General features: G+C 49.7%; 1 protein-coding gene across 2 annotated transcripts in view; it reads left to right on the top strand.

Annotated features, from left to right (window-relative positions):
• The window catches only part of Itgal (integrin subunit alpha L), a 36,254-nt gene extending 25,329 nt beyond the window's left edge, over positions 1–10,925 (top strand). The window contains exons 19-31 of one of the 2 annotated variants that reach the window (XM_032892580.1): positions 12–65; positions 159–229; positions 529–670; positions 1,877–1,987; positions 2,358–2,437; positions 2,532–2,618; positions 3,839–3,914; positions 4,345–4,458; positions 4,654–4,710; positions 4,796–4,894; positions 5,562–5,657; positions 6,237–6,347; positions 9,470–10,925. In XM_032892580.1, the coding sequence (XP_032748471.1) occupies positions 12–65; positions 159–229; positions 529–670; positions 1,877–1,987; positions 2,358–2,437; positions 2,532–2,618; positions 3,839–3,914; positions 4,345–4,458; positions 4,654–4,710; positions 4,796–4,894; positions 5,562–5,657; positions 6,237–6,347; positions 9,470–9,628 (1,257 nt within the window). In that variant the 3' untranslated portion in view covers positions 9,629–10,925. Of the gene's footprint in view, positions 1–11; positions 66–158; positions 230–528; positions 671–1,876; positions 1,988–2,357; positions 2,438–2,531; positions 2,619–3,838; positions 3,915–4,344; positions 4,459–4,653; positions 4,711–4,792; positions 4,895–5,561; positions 5,658–6,236; positions 6,348–9,469 lie in introns of both variants that reach the window. The other variant, XM_032892579.1, reaches the window with a different exon arrangement.
• The last annotated feature ends 7,848 nt before the right edge of the window (positions 10,926–18,773 follow it).

Below are 18,773 nucleotides of genomic sequence, written 5' to 3'. Positions count from 1 at the left end.
GTCCTCAACAGGGCAGGGACATGCAGCCCATCCTGAGACCTTCGATCCACGCAGTCACTAAGGAGGTAAGAGGGAAGAGAGGCAGACAGGTGGGCCTGGGGAGCCTGTCTAGCTCTGCTATGTCTGGGGCCTGAGCCTCCTTCCTGGTGACCTTTCAGATCCCCTTTGAGAAGAACTGTGGTGAGGATAAGAAGTGTGAGGCAGACCTGGCCCTGTCACCTCCTGCCAGGTTTGTAAGCCTTTGTCCTTTGACACCTTCTTCAGTTGGTGAAGCTCCAGAGGGAGCTGCTAAGTATACTGAGACAGTGTCAAAAGGCTTCACCCATGGGCTGTGTCCACCAGGAGGGGCACTTCCTTCTCCAAGAAAGGCGCTCATTAGCAGAGCTTGCGTTGGGGCGGATAGTGTTAGGACACTGAGCTGAGCATCGGAGCTGTTTATGTTGGCAAGTTCCCTCATCTCCGAAGTCCTCACCTTTACCCTGTTTCCTCAGTCATGGCCCCATGATTCTGATCACTCTCAATCCGCAGATCCGGAGTCCTGCGTCTGATGTCCTCTGCCAGCCTTGCTGTGGAGTGGACACTGAGGAACTCAGGAGAAGACGCTTACTGGGTGCGACTGGACCTGGACTTCCCCCCGGGCCTCTCCTTCCGAAAAGTGGAGATGCTTCAGGTGAGCCTCCGGGTCCAACCTGCCTGGGTAGTTTCCTGCACTGGCTGGTGTTCCCACACTGCACTTGGTTTCCTGTACTGGCTGGCATTCCCAGTGCACTTTGGGTAACCTGGATTGCCTGAGTGGGTGGGATGGCATCTAATGTGTCGGGCTCTGACAGTCACCTCTGCATTCTAGCCTGGTGGTGCTCATCAAATGCTGATCTGGAGCTGGGAGAGGGAGAGACAGAGAGGGAGAGAGGGAGAGAGGCTGGCTGGGGAAATGGCACAGTCAGTGGGTAAACAATTTATGTTGCACACATGAAGACCTGAGTTTGGAGACAGGGTCTGATTATGTAGCCCTGGCTGCCCTGGAACTCATAAGAGATCCACTTGCCTCTGCCTCCGGATGCTGCGGTTAAAGTTGGCTAAAGGCTTACACCACCCAGCTGTTTTTAATTTCTGAAGTCTTTATATTTTGTTTGTTTATTTCAAGTGCATATGCATGTGTGCATATATATGAAGGTGCACATATGTGTCGGAACACACATGTTATAGCACATGTGGAAAGGTCAGAGGACAACCTGGAAGAAGTGTTTCCTTCTATCATATGGTTTCCAGGGATTAAACTCAGGTTGAGACTTTTAGCTTTTGTGTGTGTGTGTGTGTGTGTGTGTGTGTGTGTGTGTGTGGTGAATGCCTGTAAGTTTAGCATTCTAACAGTTCCTAGGTGTGCAGCTCACTGGCCCTGGGTTGTGTGTGTAGTCATATGACTTTCTCTTTCCAGAACTTTTATGTCCTAAGCAGGAGGTACCCTTCCCTGTTCTTTGTCTCTTGCTAACTTCTCATCACTGCTCTGCAACTTTACAGACTAGACTACACATAGCAATGGGCTCACAACACACGTCCTGCATAGCTGCTTTTTTTTTTTTTTACTTTGCATGATTTATTTTGTTTTGTTTGCATTTTTTAAAATACTGTATCTCAATGTTGCCCAGATTGAACTCAAACTTCTAGGTTGAGACAATCCACCTGCTTCGGCCTCTTCAGTAACAGACTAGGGACAGGCATGGCTGGGTTCAGCCATGCCTTCCTCTTTGCCCTCTCTGGCCTTGACTTTCTGAGCATATGTCATGGCAGAGCAGAGTTCTGGGAGCTACAAGTCCTGAGAGTTAGTGACCTCTGGGGACCCTAGACCTTGTCCCCCAACAAGCTTCCTTACTCTCAGCCACACAGCCAAATACCGGTGAGCTGTGAGGAGCTCACCGAGGAGTCGAGTCTCCTGACTAAGACCCTGAAATGCAACGTGAGCTCTCCCATCTTCAAAGCAGGCAAACAGGTGAGTGTTGGGCAGCTCCCTCACAAGGGCCTGAGCAGGCAAACAGGGAGAAGACCCAGGTTCTGGGGAGGGAGCAGGTGGTTGTCCAAGGAGGACAGTCTACAGAGTTACTTTGCATATTTGAGTCTGGACTGGGGATGAGACAGACCTGAGAGTGGGTTATGCATTTTATGACCTCAAACACCTAACTCAGCGACCCAGAGCTTCAATTTCATCTGTCCAGTGGGGATGACACACCCACCGGGTGCCAGAGACATAGGAGGCACGTACGCCATGGTCACTGTGGGGCTGGTGACCCAGCTTAGACCATGAGGTACTCATGCTGCTCCCGAGACACCTCCAGCTTCTCTCACCTCTGCTTCCCTGCCAGATGACCCTCCAGGTGATGTTTAACACGCTACTCAACAGCTCCTGGGGAGATTTTGTCGAGCTGAACAGCACTGTGCACTGGTGAGCGGGCCCATCCACACGCCTGTGCTGGGGTTTCACTGCCAGGCAACCTGCCGAGGATTTTCTAACTGTCTTCCCACCTCGCCCCGTGCAGTGAGAACGAGAACTCAAGCCTCGGGAAGGACAACTCAGCCACCACCCGAATTCCTGTCCTGTACCCTGTCAACATCCTTACTGAGGAGTAAGTGCCACGGAGCTCAGTCACACACCCCTTCTGCCTATGCCTTCCCATCTGGGTGTCCTTGCCAGCCAGGCTCTCTCGCCCCTCCATGCCTCTTCCTGGACATCTCAGGGTTGATCAGAACTCATACCAGTATTAAAACAGGCTTCAGAGTTCCAGAGAAGGAGACCCTTTACGAGCTCGGTCTGAATCAGTCGGGTCAGTGTTCACCAGTGAAGTGTGCTGTTGGCTGCTTGGTGGCAGACTCTTTCTGAAGCTTCCTTTATTGCTGTAATAAGCTTCACCACTTTACATGGTGCTAATGATGAACACAGCTTCAGAGAAAATTGCCTTTTGCCTAGGGCCATGCATCTAGGAGGTAACTTAAGTTTGTCTCATTCCAAAGCACTTGGCCACGTCCATTTATGCTGAATTCCCTTACTTCCTGGGATCATAGTGCTGGTAGAAAGGGAAGGAACATTTCCAGAGTGACTTTTGACCTCCAGCACCTTATCATCTAGTCAGAGCAGACTCACACAGGTGGAGTCAGCGGTGTCAGCATGCAGGTAGCTGCGGGACTCAAAGGGTCTCTAGTTGGGAGTTCTGGTTACCATACAGAGCACAGTGGCTGTTTGAAGTTGGCTCTATGTGGTGAGGACAGAGCCTATGTCTGAGCTCAGGTCTTCAGGGCTTCTGAACATTAAGTGTCAAGCAGGATGGCATTGACGTGAAATATCAGGGCGGGTGTCGGAGAGATGGAAGGCTCGTGGAGAAAGTTGACCTTGGACTTCCGTCCAGAGGTTCTGTGATGAGGCCAGGAAGGAGACAGTGAGCAGAACATAAAGAAAGGCGAGGAGAGTGGGGAAGCAAGCGGGCGGGCAGCCCCCAACACTGGCAGTGGGTGCGAGAGAACAGTGGGAAGGAGGTGTGGCCGGGCGAGCTGCAGCACCCGGGAATAGTGGAAGTCGGAGTGGGAAGGACACACACGTGGGAGATGGTCATTTAGACAGTGAGCTGAGTTGACACACTAACGAAGGTGGCATGTAGTAGTGAGGACACAGCTTCCAAGGTGGGACCCTAATTCCAGAGCTTCAGTCCTGTCTTTCTACTGCGCTTAGCTCCAAAGGTCTAAATGACAAGGTGCCTCTGAAGGCCCCAGCCCAGTGCTGGAGGCCCAGAGGCTTCTTGGGGTCTGGGCTGCATTTCTTCCACACTCCAACTCTTCATGTCTCTCTCCACAGCCAGGAGAACTCCACACTCTATATCAGTTTCACCCCTAAAGGTCCCAAGACCCAACAAGTCCAGCATATCTACAAGGTATGAGCTTCCGTAGGAAGGGCCCTCAAAGCCACACAAGGCCAATTTACTTTTTGTTATTTTAAATTTTATTTAGTTTTTATTTGTATGGGTGTTTTGACTATATATATGCCTGTACACCACTTGCATGGCTGGTGCCTTCAGAGGCCAGAAGAAGATGTTGGGTCCTCTGGAACTGGAGCTATAAATGGATGTGAACTGTCATGGAGGTGCTTGGAACTGAATCTGAGTCCTTCAGAAGAGCAGCCGGTGCTCTTAACCATACTTACAAGGAGGCACGAGGACAGGGCCAGACATGGTTCGTCATGGTGCAGCACCTCGATAATAACGGGCCCTAGAACTCACCCAGGCAGTGCCTCAGTCACACAGGGTGGCTGGTAGTCAGGGCAGCGCCATTCAAGCTCTGCGGTCTCTGCCCTTTCTTTCCCAGGTGAGGATTCAGCCTTCTGCCTATGACCACAACATGCCCGCACTGGAGGCCTTGGTTGAGGTGCCCCAGCCTCACAGCGAGGGCCCCATCACACACACGTGGACTGTGCAGACGGTCAGTACCACTCAGAAGAGGGCAAAGTGAGCCGGTCCGTGGTGGGAGACAACCGCACTGAACTGCTGCGTGTAGGAAGGCAGTGCAATGTCTGGATAGACAAGGCTTACCTGGGGGAGGAGGATGGGGATGCCTGAGTTCTGTGGGGTAGGACGTGGCCTCAGACCTACTGGAGACCTTACTTCCAATTCCTAGGATCCCCTTGTAACTTGCCACCGTGAGGACCTGAAGAAGCCAACCAGGGAAGCTGAGGTATGGGGGTCAGGCTGGACGGGGGCAGTCAGCTGGGAACGGCGGGCCTGGCTGACCGCTGACCAGGTGTTCTTGACCACAGCAGCCCTGTCTGCCTGGAGTCCAGTTCCGCTGCCCAATTGTCTTCAGGCAGGAGACCCTCATCCGAGTGGCCGGGACTGTGGAACTCTCAGAGAAAATCAAGGTAGCACCTTCTCGCAGTTGTCAGTGAGGATCCGTTTCCTTAGGAGTGGTGGGGATGGGCTGCCCACACGGGCTCCCTTCATTTGCCTTTTCTTGAGTAAACACCCAGGTTTGCACAGCTGCAAACCAACAACAGCAAAACCATCTGGATTTGTTTGAAGTTTCTAGGGTCCTTTTTGTGGTGAAGGCTTATTTATTTTTGTTTTTTCCCCCTTTTTTGGTTTTGGAAAACAATATTTCTATGCTACCCTGGAAGTCTCTAAATTGCTGGCCTAGAACTCACAGAGATTGACCTGGCTCCGCCTCCTGAGGGCTGGGATTAATGGCTGGGTAAACTACCACACTTAGCTTTGCATTTGAGTTAGGGTCTCACTGTGTAGCCAGTCTAGCCTGCAACTCATGGTCTTTCAACCTTAGCCTCCCAAGAACTGGGATTAGAGCTGTGTACCACCACACCTGCGTGCCAAGGGCAGTCACATATTCCATCTATGAAACTCTCCTTCTGACACTGAGGAGTGAGTGACATATTAGACCATCACAGTAGAGAAATAAGATGCGGCAGAGAATGGGGTCGCCTCACCAGGATTTGTCCCCCTCCTTCCCTGTGCAAATGGGCCCAAGTCCAGGGCCTCAGTCCTGTCCTGACTGACACTCTGCTCCCTCCTCAGGCCTCCTCCACACTCAGCCTCTGCAGCTCGCTCTCTGTCTCCTTCAACAGCAGCAAGCATTTCCATTTGTATGGTAGCAAGGCCTCCAAGGCCCAGGTACGTACACCTCAGAAGCCAAGACCAGGCAGCAGAGAGCTTGGGGGGGATCCCGGGTACAGCTCATATAGAGGGGCCACACAGAAGGAAGGCTTGGCCCAGTCAGACCTTAATCTAATCCAAATCCCTGTGAAGCAGGAGGTCCCACCTCACTGAGAAGCAGTCACTCCAGTCTTGTCTGAGCTGCCACAGATCCGGGTTTAGAGATCAGTGCAGTGGCACCCTCAACAGAGGGCCACCAACATCAGTGAGCGGAGAGCAGTAAGCACAGAGGCCCAGGGTTTAGGCAATTCAGTGTGGCCGGAGATGGATCTAATCACAGAGAGTGTGGGCTTCAGGGCTTTGAATGTCCAGCTGAGGCCACTGGCAAGCTGTGTAAGTCTCAGGGCAGGCTCGGATATACGTGGCCAAGTGACTTGCTGAGTACAGAGGGTGACACATTTTTGGGAGAGGCTCTGTGGCCAGAGCCCGGTCCTGTGGTGCAACCCACACATGCGAAGTGAGACTGGGATGGAGCAGGCGCACAGGGTGTTGAGGGTGGGTGGGCTTTCCCAACCTCAGCTAGCTCTCCTCCCCCAGGTCCTCATGAAGGTTGACGTGATCTATGAGAAGGAGATGCTTCACCTGTACGTGCTCAGCGGCATTGGGGGGCTATTGCTACTGTCCCTGATTTTCCTAGCGCTCTACAAGGTAGGAGCTTCCACAGGATTAAACCTTGGCATGGACCAGGAGAAGCATACTGGGCTGGGAGAGCCAAAACAGGCCTCAGCTCACCCCCTCCTTCCACAGATGGGTCTGTGAGATCCCAAGTATGAGTGAGAGAGACTTCACCATCCCTCAGGTCAACACTGGCCCAGCCAGGACTGAGGGAGGAAAGAGAAAGGGGGTACCCCATATACTGAGGACCTTCTGGTAGCACATACTGCACTAGGCCCTGGGAAATAGAGACGTAATATAAACATGGTCCTCACTCACACGAGGTTCACAGTCAAAATTCAGGACATGGACAGGAGTGAGCTTAATGAGGGCTTGACTGGGGTCTGTGTACTCTGGAACCTGTAATCGAGATGCTGGCACGGGTTGGTGGGCCACCAAGAAGAGGTGACATTCAAACTGAAATTTATAGACAGGTAACAGTCAGAGATGAAGGGGCGGAGGACCGATGCTCCCATGACAAAGGCTCCAGGGTTTCAGAGACGAAGCCAGGCTCGGGATGCACCCCCGCTGTCCCAGCGCCTGGGGTCAGAGTAGAATCTCTGCAAGTTCAGGGTCAGCACGAGGCGCCTCAGAAGGTAAGGGTGAGGGCTGGAGAGACGGCTCGGCCGTTAGGAGCGCTGGCTGCTCCTCAGCTTTCAGCACCCACGTGGCAGCTCACAACTGTAAGCTCCAAGAGCTCCACCACTCTCCGCAGACATTCATGCCCGCAAAATACCCGTGTGCATAAACATAAAAATAAATGACTTTTCAAAAGATAAGGGAGAGAGACAAAGATGGAATAGAGCTACCCAGCCGACTGGGACTTGTGTCTTCTACTTCATGCCTTGTCCTGGTGTCTCAGTCCCCATGGCTGCCATCAGCCCTGCCTCTTCCTTCTGAACTGGGGTAATTTTCTGCAGTCCCACTGCTCCGTCGTTTATTAACAACGCCCCTATTAAGGACTGTGTAAAATCTACACATTTGCATCTATCTAAACTTTGTGACAAAAACAGCTGTTGTTACAAACGTGTGTCTCCACACTTGTCCAAGTATTCTTTAGACTCAGTTCTCAGATATGGGAACCCCGGAGCACATGCACGCACACACAGCTTAAGCTTTCAGGAGAGCGTACACAGCACATATTAAGCCCTACACTACTGACCATTTAAAAAAGATATATTTATTTACTTTATATATGTGAGTGCACTGTCGCTGTCTTCAGACACACCAGAAGAGGGCATTGGATCCCATTACAGATGGTTGTGAGCCACCGTGTGGTTGCCGGGAATTGAACTCAGGACCTCTGGAAGAGCAGCCTTGTGCTCTTAACTACTGAGGATCTCTCCAGTCCTTGGTTCTTCCCATTAGAAGATATTGACAAATTACCCACCTGAGAGCTAAGAATGTCAGTGGTAAAGCAATTTGGCACACATGCAGCAAGACCTGGTATCCGTTCTTAGTGCTGAAAAGAAATATCTACTTAAAAGATTTATACATGACTTTTAAAAGTATATGTGTATACTTTGTATATAGTGTATGTATGTACACCCAGTATATGAAGGAGCCCAGGGAGCATGGTCAGAAGAGAGAGTCAGACCTCCTGGAATTATGGGAGGTGCTAGGATCTGAACTCAGCTCCTCTGCGGAAGCAGCAAACACGGCCGCGCCATCTCTCCGGACCAGCTTTGTGCTTTGTTTACTGTTTTGTTTTTTGAGGCAGGCTTGGGGTTGCTTTGACCTGATAGTTGCCGAACATGATCTCGAACCCTTGACTCTCCTGCCTCCACCTCCCTGGTGCTTGGAGCACGGGCCTGCACCACCACAGCTGGCTTTGTGCAGTGTAAAGGGTCAGCTCGTATGCTAGGCAAGCACGCTACCAACTGAGGACAGCACCAGCCTACGGACACTTTTATTGTTGTTTTGTGTTCTGGAGACGCAGTTTCTCTGTGTCTCGCCAGCTGTCCTGGAACTCACTCTGTAGACCAGGCTGCCCTCCCCTCGAATTCAGAGATCCCCCTGCCTCTGCCTCCCAAGTGCTGGGATTCCACGTGTGTGCCACCAGCACCCAGCTCTATGTGACTTTTTTTTGGGAGACAGCATCAGCCGTAGGCCAAATGACTAAAGCTCAACGACTCTCCTGAATGCTGCGACTCTGAGCCTAGGCCACCACGCCTGGCAGAAACACGGCGTTCAGATGAGTATAAATCAACCTTAAAGCTTTGTAAAGTATTCACAAGATTTAAAAAAACATTTTTTCTTTACTTTTATTCTTTTTGTGGGGGAGGGGATAGGGTCTCACCGTGTAGTCCTGGCTGCCTAGAACTCCTGGTGTAGATCAGGCTGGCCCTGAACTCATAGAAATCTTCCTGCCTCTGACTCCAGAGTGCTGACTTTATAGGCCTGTCCCACCATGCCCAGCCTTATTTTATTTTTTGTAGACTGGAAAGTTGACTCAGTGGCTAAGAGCACTTGCTGTTCTCACAGAGGACGAAAGTTCGATTCCCAGCACCCACATGGAGGCTCACCTCCTCCTTTCACACCCGGCATACGTTTGGTGCACAGATGTGTGTGCACGCAAAACACTCATATGCACAAAATAATAAAAATAAATCTAAATTTTAGAAATCCTGTGATTGGTGGGGAGTGGGGGAGTGCCATAGTGCACAGGTGAGGTCAGAGGACACTTTGAGGAGTCTGCCCTCCTTCCACTGTGGCTCTGGGACCTCAATTCAAGCAGTCAGGCTTGGTGGTAAGTGTTTGACCCACTGAGCCTTCTTCTGCCTGCTGCCTTTGTTGTCTTTGTTTTGTTTTTCGAGACAGGGTTTCTCTGTGTAAAAGAGCCTTGGCTGTCCTGGACTCACTTCATAGACCAGGATAGCTTTGAATTCACAGAGATCCACCTGCCTCTGCCTCCCTAGTGCTGGGATTAAAGGTGGGCACCATCACACCCGGCCTCACCACTTCTTAAAAAGAAATATTTCTGAGAATCAAACATACAGCTATTCTGCTGTCGTTGGGGCAGATGCCCCCTGCCTGGGGGCATCCTGGCCGTCTGCATAGGACGCCTTGACATCTTGCACGGGCAGCTGGTCTCATTCCGTGCGTGCTTCTGACAGGTTGGTTTCTTCAAACGGAAGCTGAAGGAGAAGATGGAGGCGGACGGAGGTGTTCCAGATGGAAGCCCTGGCGAAGACGCTGACCCTCTGGCGGTACCTGGGGAAGAGACCAAAGATATGGGCTGTCTAGAGCCCCTTCATGAGAGTGACAAGGACTAAGCTCTGATACACTGATGGCCCAGGGACAGACTTGGGAGCCCTGGCGCTGACCAGCTTCAGCTGCATGTCACTAGCCGATCCTCGGCTTGTCATGGCTGCTCCTAGTTTTCAGCTTCCCTGTCCTGAGCATAGAGCTTGTTCTTACGTTATCTACAGGTTCACGGTAAGGCTGAGGGCAGCCAAGAGGGCCATCGGTGAAGCCTGTCTTCTGCTAGCCTACCTTGTTGTCACTCTGAGAGAATCTTCAAAATAGACTTGGAGAAACTGTTATCTCAGGACCCGGTAATACTCCAACCCTCCCAACTGCCCTTGGGCTGTCCCGACCTCCTGGATCTGCCCCACGCTCTCTCCTGCCTGGACTCTAACCCGGACTCTGCTGCCATCTGTGTCACGTGGGACACACGTCTGCATGGCTGCTACAGATGCCTTCTTGAGTGAGTCAGAGACGACATTCTTTGAAGAGCCTTAGAAGGCCTTATGAGGTCAGGCCCCAGTGGCCCCCAGCCTCTGCTGAGGATGACTCACCTCTCTCTGCCAGGCTGCAGTTATCACAGCCTTTCCCGGAGTTTGTCTCCTTCCTATAGGCTGCATTTGAGCTCATGCCCTCCCCCCCCAGGAATATTTCTGCCTCCTCCTGTTCCGGCTAAGGAGGGCTCCGCACTGCACCTCACACCAGCCTGTTCTCGCCTCAGTCTGCCAGGTTATATTTATTCTCTCTTTGATGATTTAATTTCTACCTCTCGTTAAGCTCCTTGAGGTTAGGGTACGCATCTAGTTCACCTTGGGACTCTCCGGCGACGTCATAGGTGTGGAGGCGTGGCCTTGCTTGAAGAGTATATGTCATGGGGAAGGGCCGTGAGAGTTGAAAGACTTGGCCCACTTGCAGTTCACTCACGGCCTTATGGCTACGGTGGATGTGCTCTCTCTGCTTCCTGCTGTCTTGCCTGCTGCCGGCTGCTGTGACTCTTTGCCATCACAGACTCCTAAACTCTCTGTACACCCAGAAAAACTTCCTTGAGTGTGACGGTTTATCACAGCCACAGCGAAAGTAACCAATGGGACACGCCTGCATCTGCTTACCCAGTAAGTGTGGAATTCTGTCCATTTCTGATGGCTCTGTGCTGGTGCAAGGCTCCAGTCTGGTTCTTTTAAATGAATCTATTCCCTCAAAGGTACCAAATAGAACCAAAGTAATCAGCCCTGCTTCTCTTCTCCTGTATTAGGCTTGGGTTTTTGCTTGGTTTGGTTTTCTGTTGCTACAATAAAGCACCCCAAAGAAAAACAACGTATGTGGAAAGTTGTGTGTGAGCACTTTATTGTGGTGTGTGTACGCACTTCCTCCAGCTGTGGCCTCGTGTCCTGGGCACCAGCCATGGTACGCGTCTTGGAGCCCAGCTGTAGACCCACATCCTCCATCTCCTCTCTCAGGGTGTCCAGGTGCCGTTGCACACCAGGCTGGAAGGACGAAGCGAAGTCTGGAATGGGTGGGGTCTGTAGGACTGCCAGAAGGCCTTCTCAGAGGGTTTTAGGGTTACAGCTCTTTCAGATGATGCTCAAGGAAACAGTTCTCTCAAACAACCTTCAGGGAAACAGCTGGTGCACATACACTGTACTCAGGGTGATCAAGGGCTGTATGTGAACCTTGGAGAGTGGGAAGAAGTTTTCAGTGAATGTGAAACCCATTGGTGGAGCTTAACGTACTGTGAATGCCTCATTTACATGGAAAGGCGTTCCAGGGATCCCAGGTACTTGCTGGATTGATTCTTGTCAGGAAAAAGGCAGTTGAACTGTAAGTTTGCCAAGGACTACATAACCTTCCTCTGGTAGAAGATTGGGGGTCAAGCTCCTCAGATCTGGCAGAGAAGGGGAAGCCCTGCTGGTAAAGACCTCCATTTTGCACGAGACTCAAAGGCGCTATCTGGACATGGTAGTCTTTGACCTTAAGTTACAGGGTTTCCCAACAGCTTATTTTGGCTTACACGTTCAGAGGGGCTGTAAGTCATCGTGTAGGGAAGGCATGTGCCAGGAACATGAGTGTTGTCCCACTGCATGGACAGTCTGGAAGCAGAGAGCAAATGGGATAGGGAGGAGGATATAAAATCTCAAAAACCACCGCTGACACACTCCCTTCAATGAGGCTCCACCTCCTGAAGATCCCATATCCTTCCAAAACAACACTACTAGCTAGAGACCATGTGTTCAAATACATGAACCTATGGATGGCAGATCTTACACTCCTCTCCACCTTTGCCTTCATGAATCTCAGGCAGCTAACCTTGACCTGAAGCTAACATTGTGGGTTAATTCCAAATAGAAGCATAGAGAAAGAGTCTAAATGGAAGAAGATGCTAAGAACATCCTGACAGTTCTTTGGGAAATAGGAATAAGTAGCCTGGAGAAATGACTCAGCAGTGAAGAACATATACTGCTTCTGCAGAGGACCTGAGCTCAGATCCCCGCACACATGTTGGGCAAGTCACAACTTGCTTCTAGCTTGACTCCAAGGGGATATGATATCTTTGACTTCTGAGGGTACCTGCACTTACTTGTTCACACAGACATATGTACACATGATTAAGAATAATAAACATTCAATATATGGCAGTAATACGTGCTGGGAATAAGGGTACCACTAGCAATTACACCACTTAGGAGGCTGGAGCAGAAAGATGTGGAATTCCTGGCCACCCTGGGATTTTTGACCAAACTAAAAGAGATGAGACTAGGATAAGATTAGGAGCTGGGGGTTCAGCTTAGGAGCAGAGGGAGCTGGGGATTCAGCTCCGGAGCAGAGAGCTTGCCTGGTGCTCACAAGTTCCCGGCTCTGTTGACAGACTGAAGAACAAACACAAGGACTCACGGGGACACAACTTTTATTTAAAGCAAATATGGACACCCTTGAGAGCTAAAAGCCATAGAAAGAGTCAGTCATTAATCTTCTGTGGTCAGCAGGATGCCTAGAGAATGGATCCCAGCACTAGGAAAAGAAAAAATTGCCCACCCATATGGAAAAGGCAAGGATTCCCCAGGCAGTGACCTTGGATGGTCTTCTGCTGCCTTAAGGGGGAATATGAACATTTCTAAGCCCAGCATGGAAAACACAAGACCATCATTCAGTGTGATCCTAATCTGTAGAAGGCTGAGGTGAACTCGGACCTGCTCTGCTCCTATATTCCCTGGCCCAGTATGCTCCTCCTGGTCCCTGCCAATGCCCCTCCTTTGCCCCAACTGTCTTGACAATGCTTAATGGTCATCATAGAACCTGACAGCCTCTCCTGCTACATCAGACTTTTGCTTGTTATGACCCCAAGGAACCATGGGAAGGGCTCGTTAAGAAGACACTAGTAGGGCTGGAGAGATGGTTCAGAAGCTTAGAGCACTGACTGCTCTTCCAGAGGTCCTGAGTTCAATTTCCAGCAACCACATGGTGGCTTACAACTATCTGTCTTGGGGATCCAGTGCCCTCTTTTGGTGTGTCTGAAGACAGCAACAGTGTACTCACATACACGAAATAGATAAATCTTAAAAGGAGGAAGAGGAGGAGGAGGAAGAGGAAGAGGAAGAGGAGGAAGAGGAGGAAGAGGAGGAAGAGGAAGAGGAGGAAGAGGAGGAGAGGAGGAAGAGGAGAGAAGAGGAAGAGGAGGAAGAGGAGAGGAAGAGGAGGAAGAGGAGGAAGAGAAGACATTAATAATGAAGTGAAACCATTTTCCAGAAAGGGATGGTAATGTGTTTTGTTTTAACTACATTCTGGGGTGTGTGTGTGTGTGTGTGTGTGTGTGTGTGTGTGTGTGTGTGTGTGTGTGTGTGTGTTTGTTTGGGTGTATGTGTACCACAGTACATGCTGGAAGTGGTCAGAGGACAGTTTATTTACCATGTGAGACCTGAGGATCTAACTGAAGTTGTCGGGCTTAGCCAAAAGCGATTGCCTTTACCTGTTGAGCCCTCTTCCCAGCCCCATAGCTTCCCAGGAATGTCACAGAACAACTGACAGTATGTGAAGCCATGTGGAGGCAGGAAACATTGATTTAATATGTGTTCATTTGTTTGTTTTTGTTGAGACAGTCTTCCTATGTATGTAGTCCAGGCTGCCCCTCTGTGTAGCCCTGCCTGGCTTCGAGTAGAAGAATCACTACCTTGGTTTAACAAGTGCTTGGGTTGTAAGCAGACACAACTGTGCCCTGCACATTTGTCGTTTCTTGGCTGCCTTGTGTGGGACTCTATTCCGGGCACCGAAGATGGAGTAATGAAAGAACCAAGTCGCTTTGCAGGAAGCTGTCATTCTAGTGGGCAAACAGGATACAAGTAGAAAAATGACTTTAGGTGGGGACAGAGGCCAATGGAAAAAAACTCACATCAGGATAAAAGAATAGCAGGTGACCAGATGGGCTAATTTAGAAGGTCGGAGGGGTGTCTTAGGGTTACTATTGCTGTGATGAAACACCATTGTTGTTGTAAAATTATAAAAAATAAAATGCTGTCTTTTATCCCCCACTAGGTCCACACCACGGTGCCCCAAGATATCTGCTGGATATCTTAAGTCTCAGTCAACAAAGCCTCTCACCTGCTTTGCTCCATCCCCCATCACACTGCCGAAGGCCTCTCTCTGAGCCTGGCAGCAATCTCTCTACCTATCTAGTTCCCAAGGCAGGTTTCCATGCCAGAAACATGTCTATTACCCTGCTAGGTCCGGCACCGTAGCGCCCCAAGATATCTGCTAGATATCTTTCCAGAAGCACACATCCCAATTTCGTGGCAGCCCAGTGTCTGTAGCCACCACACTTTCTTACACTTAAATCACTACATGAAAGAACCCACAACACAGTAACCTTTGACCCAATTGAAAAGATGTAATTGCCCACCTAAACATACAAAGCCCTGTTCACATCCATCCCTTAAGAACATTCATAGCAACCTGTAAAGGTACAGCATGGAATCTTAACGTCAGCCTCCATGTTCTCTCCCAGAGGCTTCTCTGCTGACTCCTCTCTTCCATTCCTGTCTCCTCCTCTTCCTTCAAACCTTTCTCCCACCCATCCTTCCTTTTCATTCTACCTTGTGCCTGCCTTGCCTGTGACATCATCCCACACACCATGACCAAAGCGACTTGGGGAAGAAAGGATTTATTTGGCTTATACTTCCACAGCACTGTTCATCACTGAAAGTCAGGACAGGAACTCAAACAGGGCAGGAACCTGGGAGCAGGAGCTGATGCAGAGGCCACAGAGGGTGCTGCTTACTGGCTTGCTCCTAATGGTTTACTCAGCTGCTTTCTTATAGAACCCTGGACCACCAGCCCAGGGATGGCCCCACCCACAGTGGTCTGGTCCCTTCCCCATTAGTCACTAAGTGCCCTTACAGGCTTGCCAGCTGTCTGATCTTACTGGTGCACTTTCTCAGGGGTTGCCACCTACCAGATGACTTTAGCCTGAGTCAAGCTGAGGCAGAACTATCCGGCACATTCTGTGATACAGAAAACAGCAACATTATTTTCAGGATGAAAGGGCTGCACCTGTCCAGTACCTCTCTGCCAATACATCCTGTCCCAGGCACCTCTGGGCTAAGGCACATACTGTTCTCCTACCACTGTGTACTCTTTCACTTGTTTGCTGGTAGCTGGACAATTGTATGTGCGTGAGAGAGACGTGTGGATGTCTAAGGACGACTTCTGAGTTCTGGGATTTGAACTCAGGCTTGGTGGCAAGCACCTTGACCCACTGAACTTTCTCACCGGCCTGCTCCATTGATGTTTGTGAGACACGGTCTAACCATGTTTGCCAAGCTGGCCTCCAAATCCTGAGTTCAACTACTTCTCAGGCTTCTGTCTTGGTCAGCTGGAGCGGCAGGTGTGTGCTGCCACACCTGGCTTCCAGCTGTCTATTACCTTAAGACCCTTAGCACATTTCTTTCTTTTTTGGAGGGGGCAACATATTTGTGACGCAGTCTCTCTGTGTAGCTTTGGCTATGCTGGGACTTACTATGTAGACCAGGCTCACAGAGATCCACCTACCTCTGCCTGCCAAGTGCTGAGATTAAAGATGTGTGACACCCACCAGCCTGGGAGAGCTGGCCCTGTGATGGTGGCGTGAGCATCAGAGAGCTGTCCCTGCTCCTCAAGGAGAGCTAGCCCTGGACTGTGCGGCGTCTGGTACAGATGCAGGAGGAGACTCATCCTCCCTCTGGGGCTGGCCACTAGGAATTTGACTGCTCCAATGAGTATGGTCAACATGAAACGGGCCCTTTAAATTGTTCTCACCTCCACCCCTCCACCAGCACTTTGCTTCTTGGGGTTCATTATGCTGCTACTAGGCAGGCTTCCCTTTCTTGTGAGTCTCTGAAGGAGAAAGAAAGTCTTACCCATATGTTACCAGCATCTGGCCCTCCCAAGGATTAGTACAAAGGAGGCACTAAAAATGTCGAATTTTGTGTCCCTCAAATGTTTTGTTCTCAGAAACCCTTTATACTCACTTGAAAAGCTGAAGAGAGCTGGGCAGTGGTGGCACCTGCCTTTAATCCCAGCACTCAGGAGGCAGAATTGAATTTCTGTGAGTTCAAGGCCAGCCTGGTCTACAGAGTTCCAGGACAGGGTTACAAAAAAAAAAAATCTGTTCTGAAAAACCAAATCAAAGCAACCAAAAATAAATAAATAAATAAATAAATAAATAAATAAATAAATAAATAAATAAGCTTACGTGATGCAGTAAAGAGAGCCCAGCGCTTCTGCAAAGGGCCTCAGCCCGCGCACATCAGGCAGTTCATAACTGCTCATAAATCCAGCTTCAGAGGAGAGAATCCAATGTCAGTCACTGGCCTCAGGGTACCTATGGTGCACATTCCCAGAGACAAGAGACATATGTTTATATAAGTTTTTTTTTTTTTGTTCTTTTTTTTTCGGAGCTGGGGACCGAACCCAGGGCCTTTCGCTTCCTAGGCAAGCGCCCTACCACTGAGCTAAATCCCCAACCCCGTTTATATAAGTTTTTAAAAAAAATACTGAGGATCCTCCAAATGCCTTTTTGAGATGGGTTAGATCTACTGATATTTATTAAGTTAGATGTTAAAATGGAAACAAAATAATACAACGCCACCATGCTGGCTAGTTTGATGCCAACTTGACCCAAGCTGGAGTCCTTTTGGAAGAAGGAACCTCAATTGAGAAAGTGTCCCCACCAGATTAGCCTGTGGGTAAGCCCCTGGTGCAGTTTCTTGATTGATGATTGGTGTGGGAGGGCCTAGGTCACTGTGGGCAGTGCCGTCCCTGGACTTGTGGTCTTGGATGCTATAAGAAAGCAAACCAAGCAAGCCAGGGTGAGCAAGCCAGTAAGCAGTATTCTCCTCTGACCTCTGCATCAGTTCCCACCGTGAGTTCCTGCCCTGACCCCCTGGATGACAGACTGCAAACTGCAAAGTGAAGTAAACCCTTTCCTCCCCAAGTTGCTTTGGTCATGGTGCTCCATCTCAGCAATAGAAACCCTAAGACAACCCCAACCCGCCATTTTGTGAGCTATTGGAACAATGACGTATGTCAGCATGTGTCACTGGGCCCTAGGGAATTCTTCCCTCAAAAGGAGAATGAAGAGAGCACGGAACAGCCTTGCACAGTGGTGCATGCCTGAATCCCAGCAATATGGAAGACAGAGGCTGGAGGAGGGAGGTCAAGTCCTGCCTGTTTTGCACAGGAAGTCCTCGGGGGATGGTGAATTGGCCTGGATGTGGAGCTTCATTCCTCTAATCTCAGATCTCATGAGGCAGCGGCAGGTGTTAAGATTAAACAAGACGGCTTAGCACTGTTCCTGGCTTGAACTTGCCAACAGTATCAAACAACAGCCATTTCCTGGTGTAGGGCAGTGTACCATGGATAACACTCTGGGCTTTGAACAGCATGATCTAGTGTTGGACCTAGAGTTCTCAGAGTTCTTTCATGACCTTGTGGTGAACTTTTGGGAAATGTGCCCTGACTGGGTTGCCCTACTCCAGATTGACTCTGGGAGTCCCTTAGGAGCCCAGGAAAGAAAGAGGTGGAATCTGAACAGATCTGTCTCCACAGTCATTTGTTTGATCTGCTTTTAGATACAGTCTGATCTCTGTCCTCAGGTTTCATATCTGCTCAGTCAACCCACCACAAGTTAAAAGTGTCCAGGAGGGCTGGAGAGATGGCTCAGGGTTTAAGAGCACTGACAGCTCTTCCAGAGGTCCTGAGTTCAAGTCCCAGTAACCACATGGTGGCTCACAACCATCTACAATTCAGATCTAGCGCCCTCTTCTGGCCTGCAGGCAGAAAGCTGTATGATGTATACATAATAAATAAATAATTTTTTTTAAGTGTTCTGGACCCTGAGGATGTAAGTTAGGGGTAGGGTGATGCCTAGCACACTGAGGTCCTGGTTTGATCTTCAGCACATCCAAATTTCATTCCTCATCATTATTCCCTCATATGGTATGTCAGCTAAGTAGCACCAGTGCGATACTAGCTCTTAGAAGAATCTAGAAATAAGCTGAAGTGTAAGGGTGGAGTTGGGATGTAACTTAGTGGCAGAGCTTACAAAAGGTGTTGTGTTCCATTCCCAACATCATCAACAATCAGTGTTAGGGACAGCGTGCCGAAATACTACAAGTACTACATCATTTTTTATGGACTTCATTTTGGTGTTATAGAGTGGATCACCCCAGTCCCAGATACCAAGAGATGCATAATATGAAGGTGTGGCAGTAAATACTTAATAATGGACACTGGACACCATACACCACGCCATGCTACCTCCTGCTACTCCCTGGGCTGTGCAGCGATCTTGCCACCATGGCTAGCCCCATGTTGATGCCGGCTACTTTCTGGCCCCAGCAGCAGCATCTGTCTATTTCACAGCCCTCTGTTGTGGACTCCACTCACATTCCTAGCATTCCAGTAAAATCAAAACTCTAGAAGCTTGTAATTTATCAATAAGATTTATATCGGTAAATTCTCACTCCACAAAATGTCCACACAATAAACTCAGAGCCAATTAATATTGATATAAACTCTCCACCTAGATAAGACAAATTGTGTTATAATTATCCATCCCTTATATGATTGTCATAGCTACCTGTGGCTATTTAAAGCCACATGGGGGTGGGTCATTCTCTCCCTCCTCCATCTTCATTCTCTCCTCTT

This window comes from Rattus rattus, chromosome 2, assembly GCF_011064425.1.
Source record: "Rattus rattus isolate New Zealand chromosome 2, Rrattus_CSIRO_v1, whole genome shotgun sequence".
NCBI lineage: Eukaryota > Metazoa > Chordata > Mammalia > Rodentia > Muridae > Rattus > Rattus rattus.
This window is presented reverse-complemented; position numbering and strand designations above follow the sequence as displayed.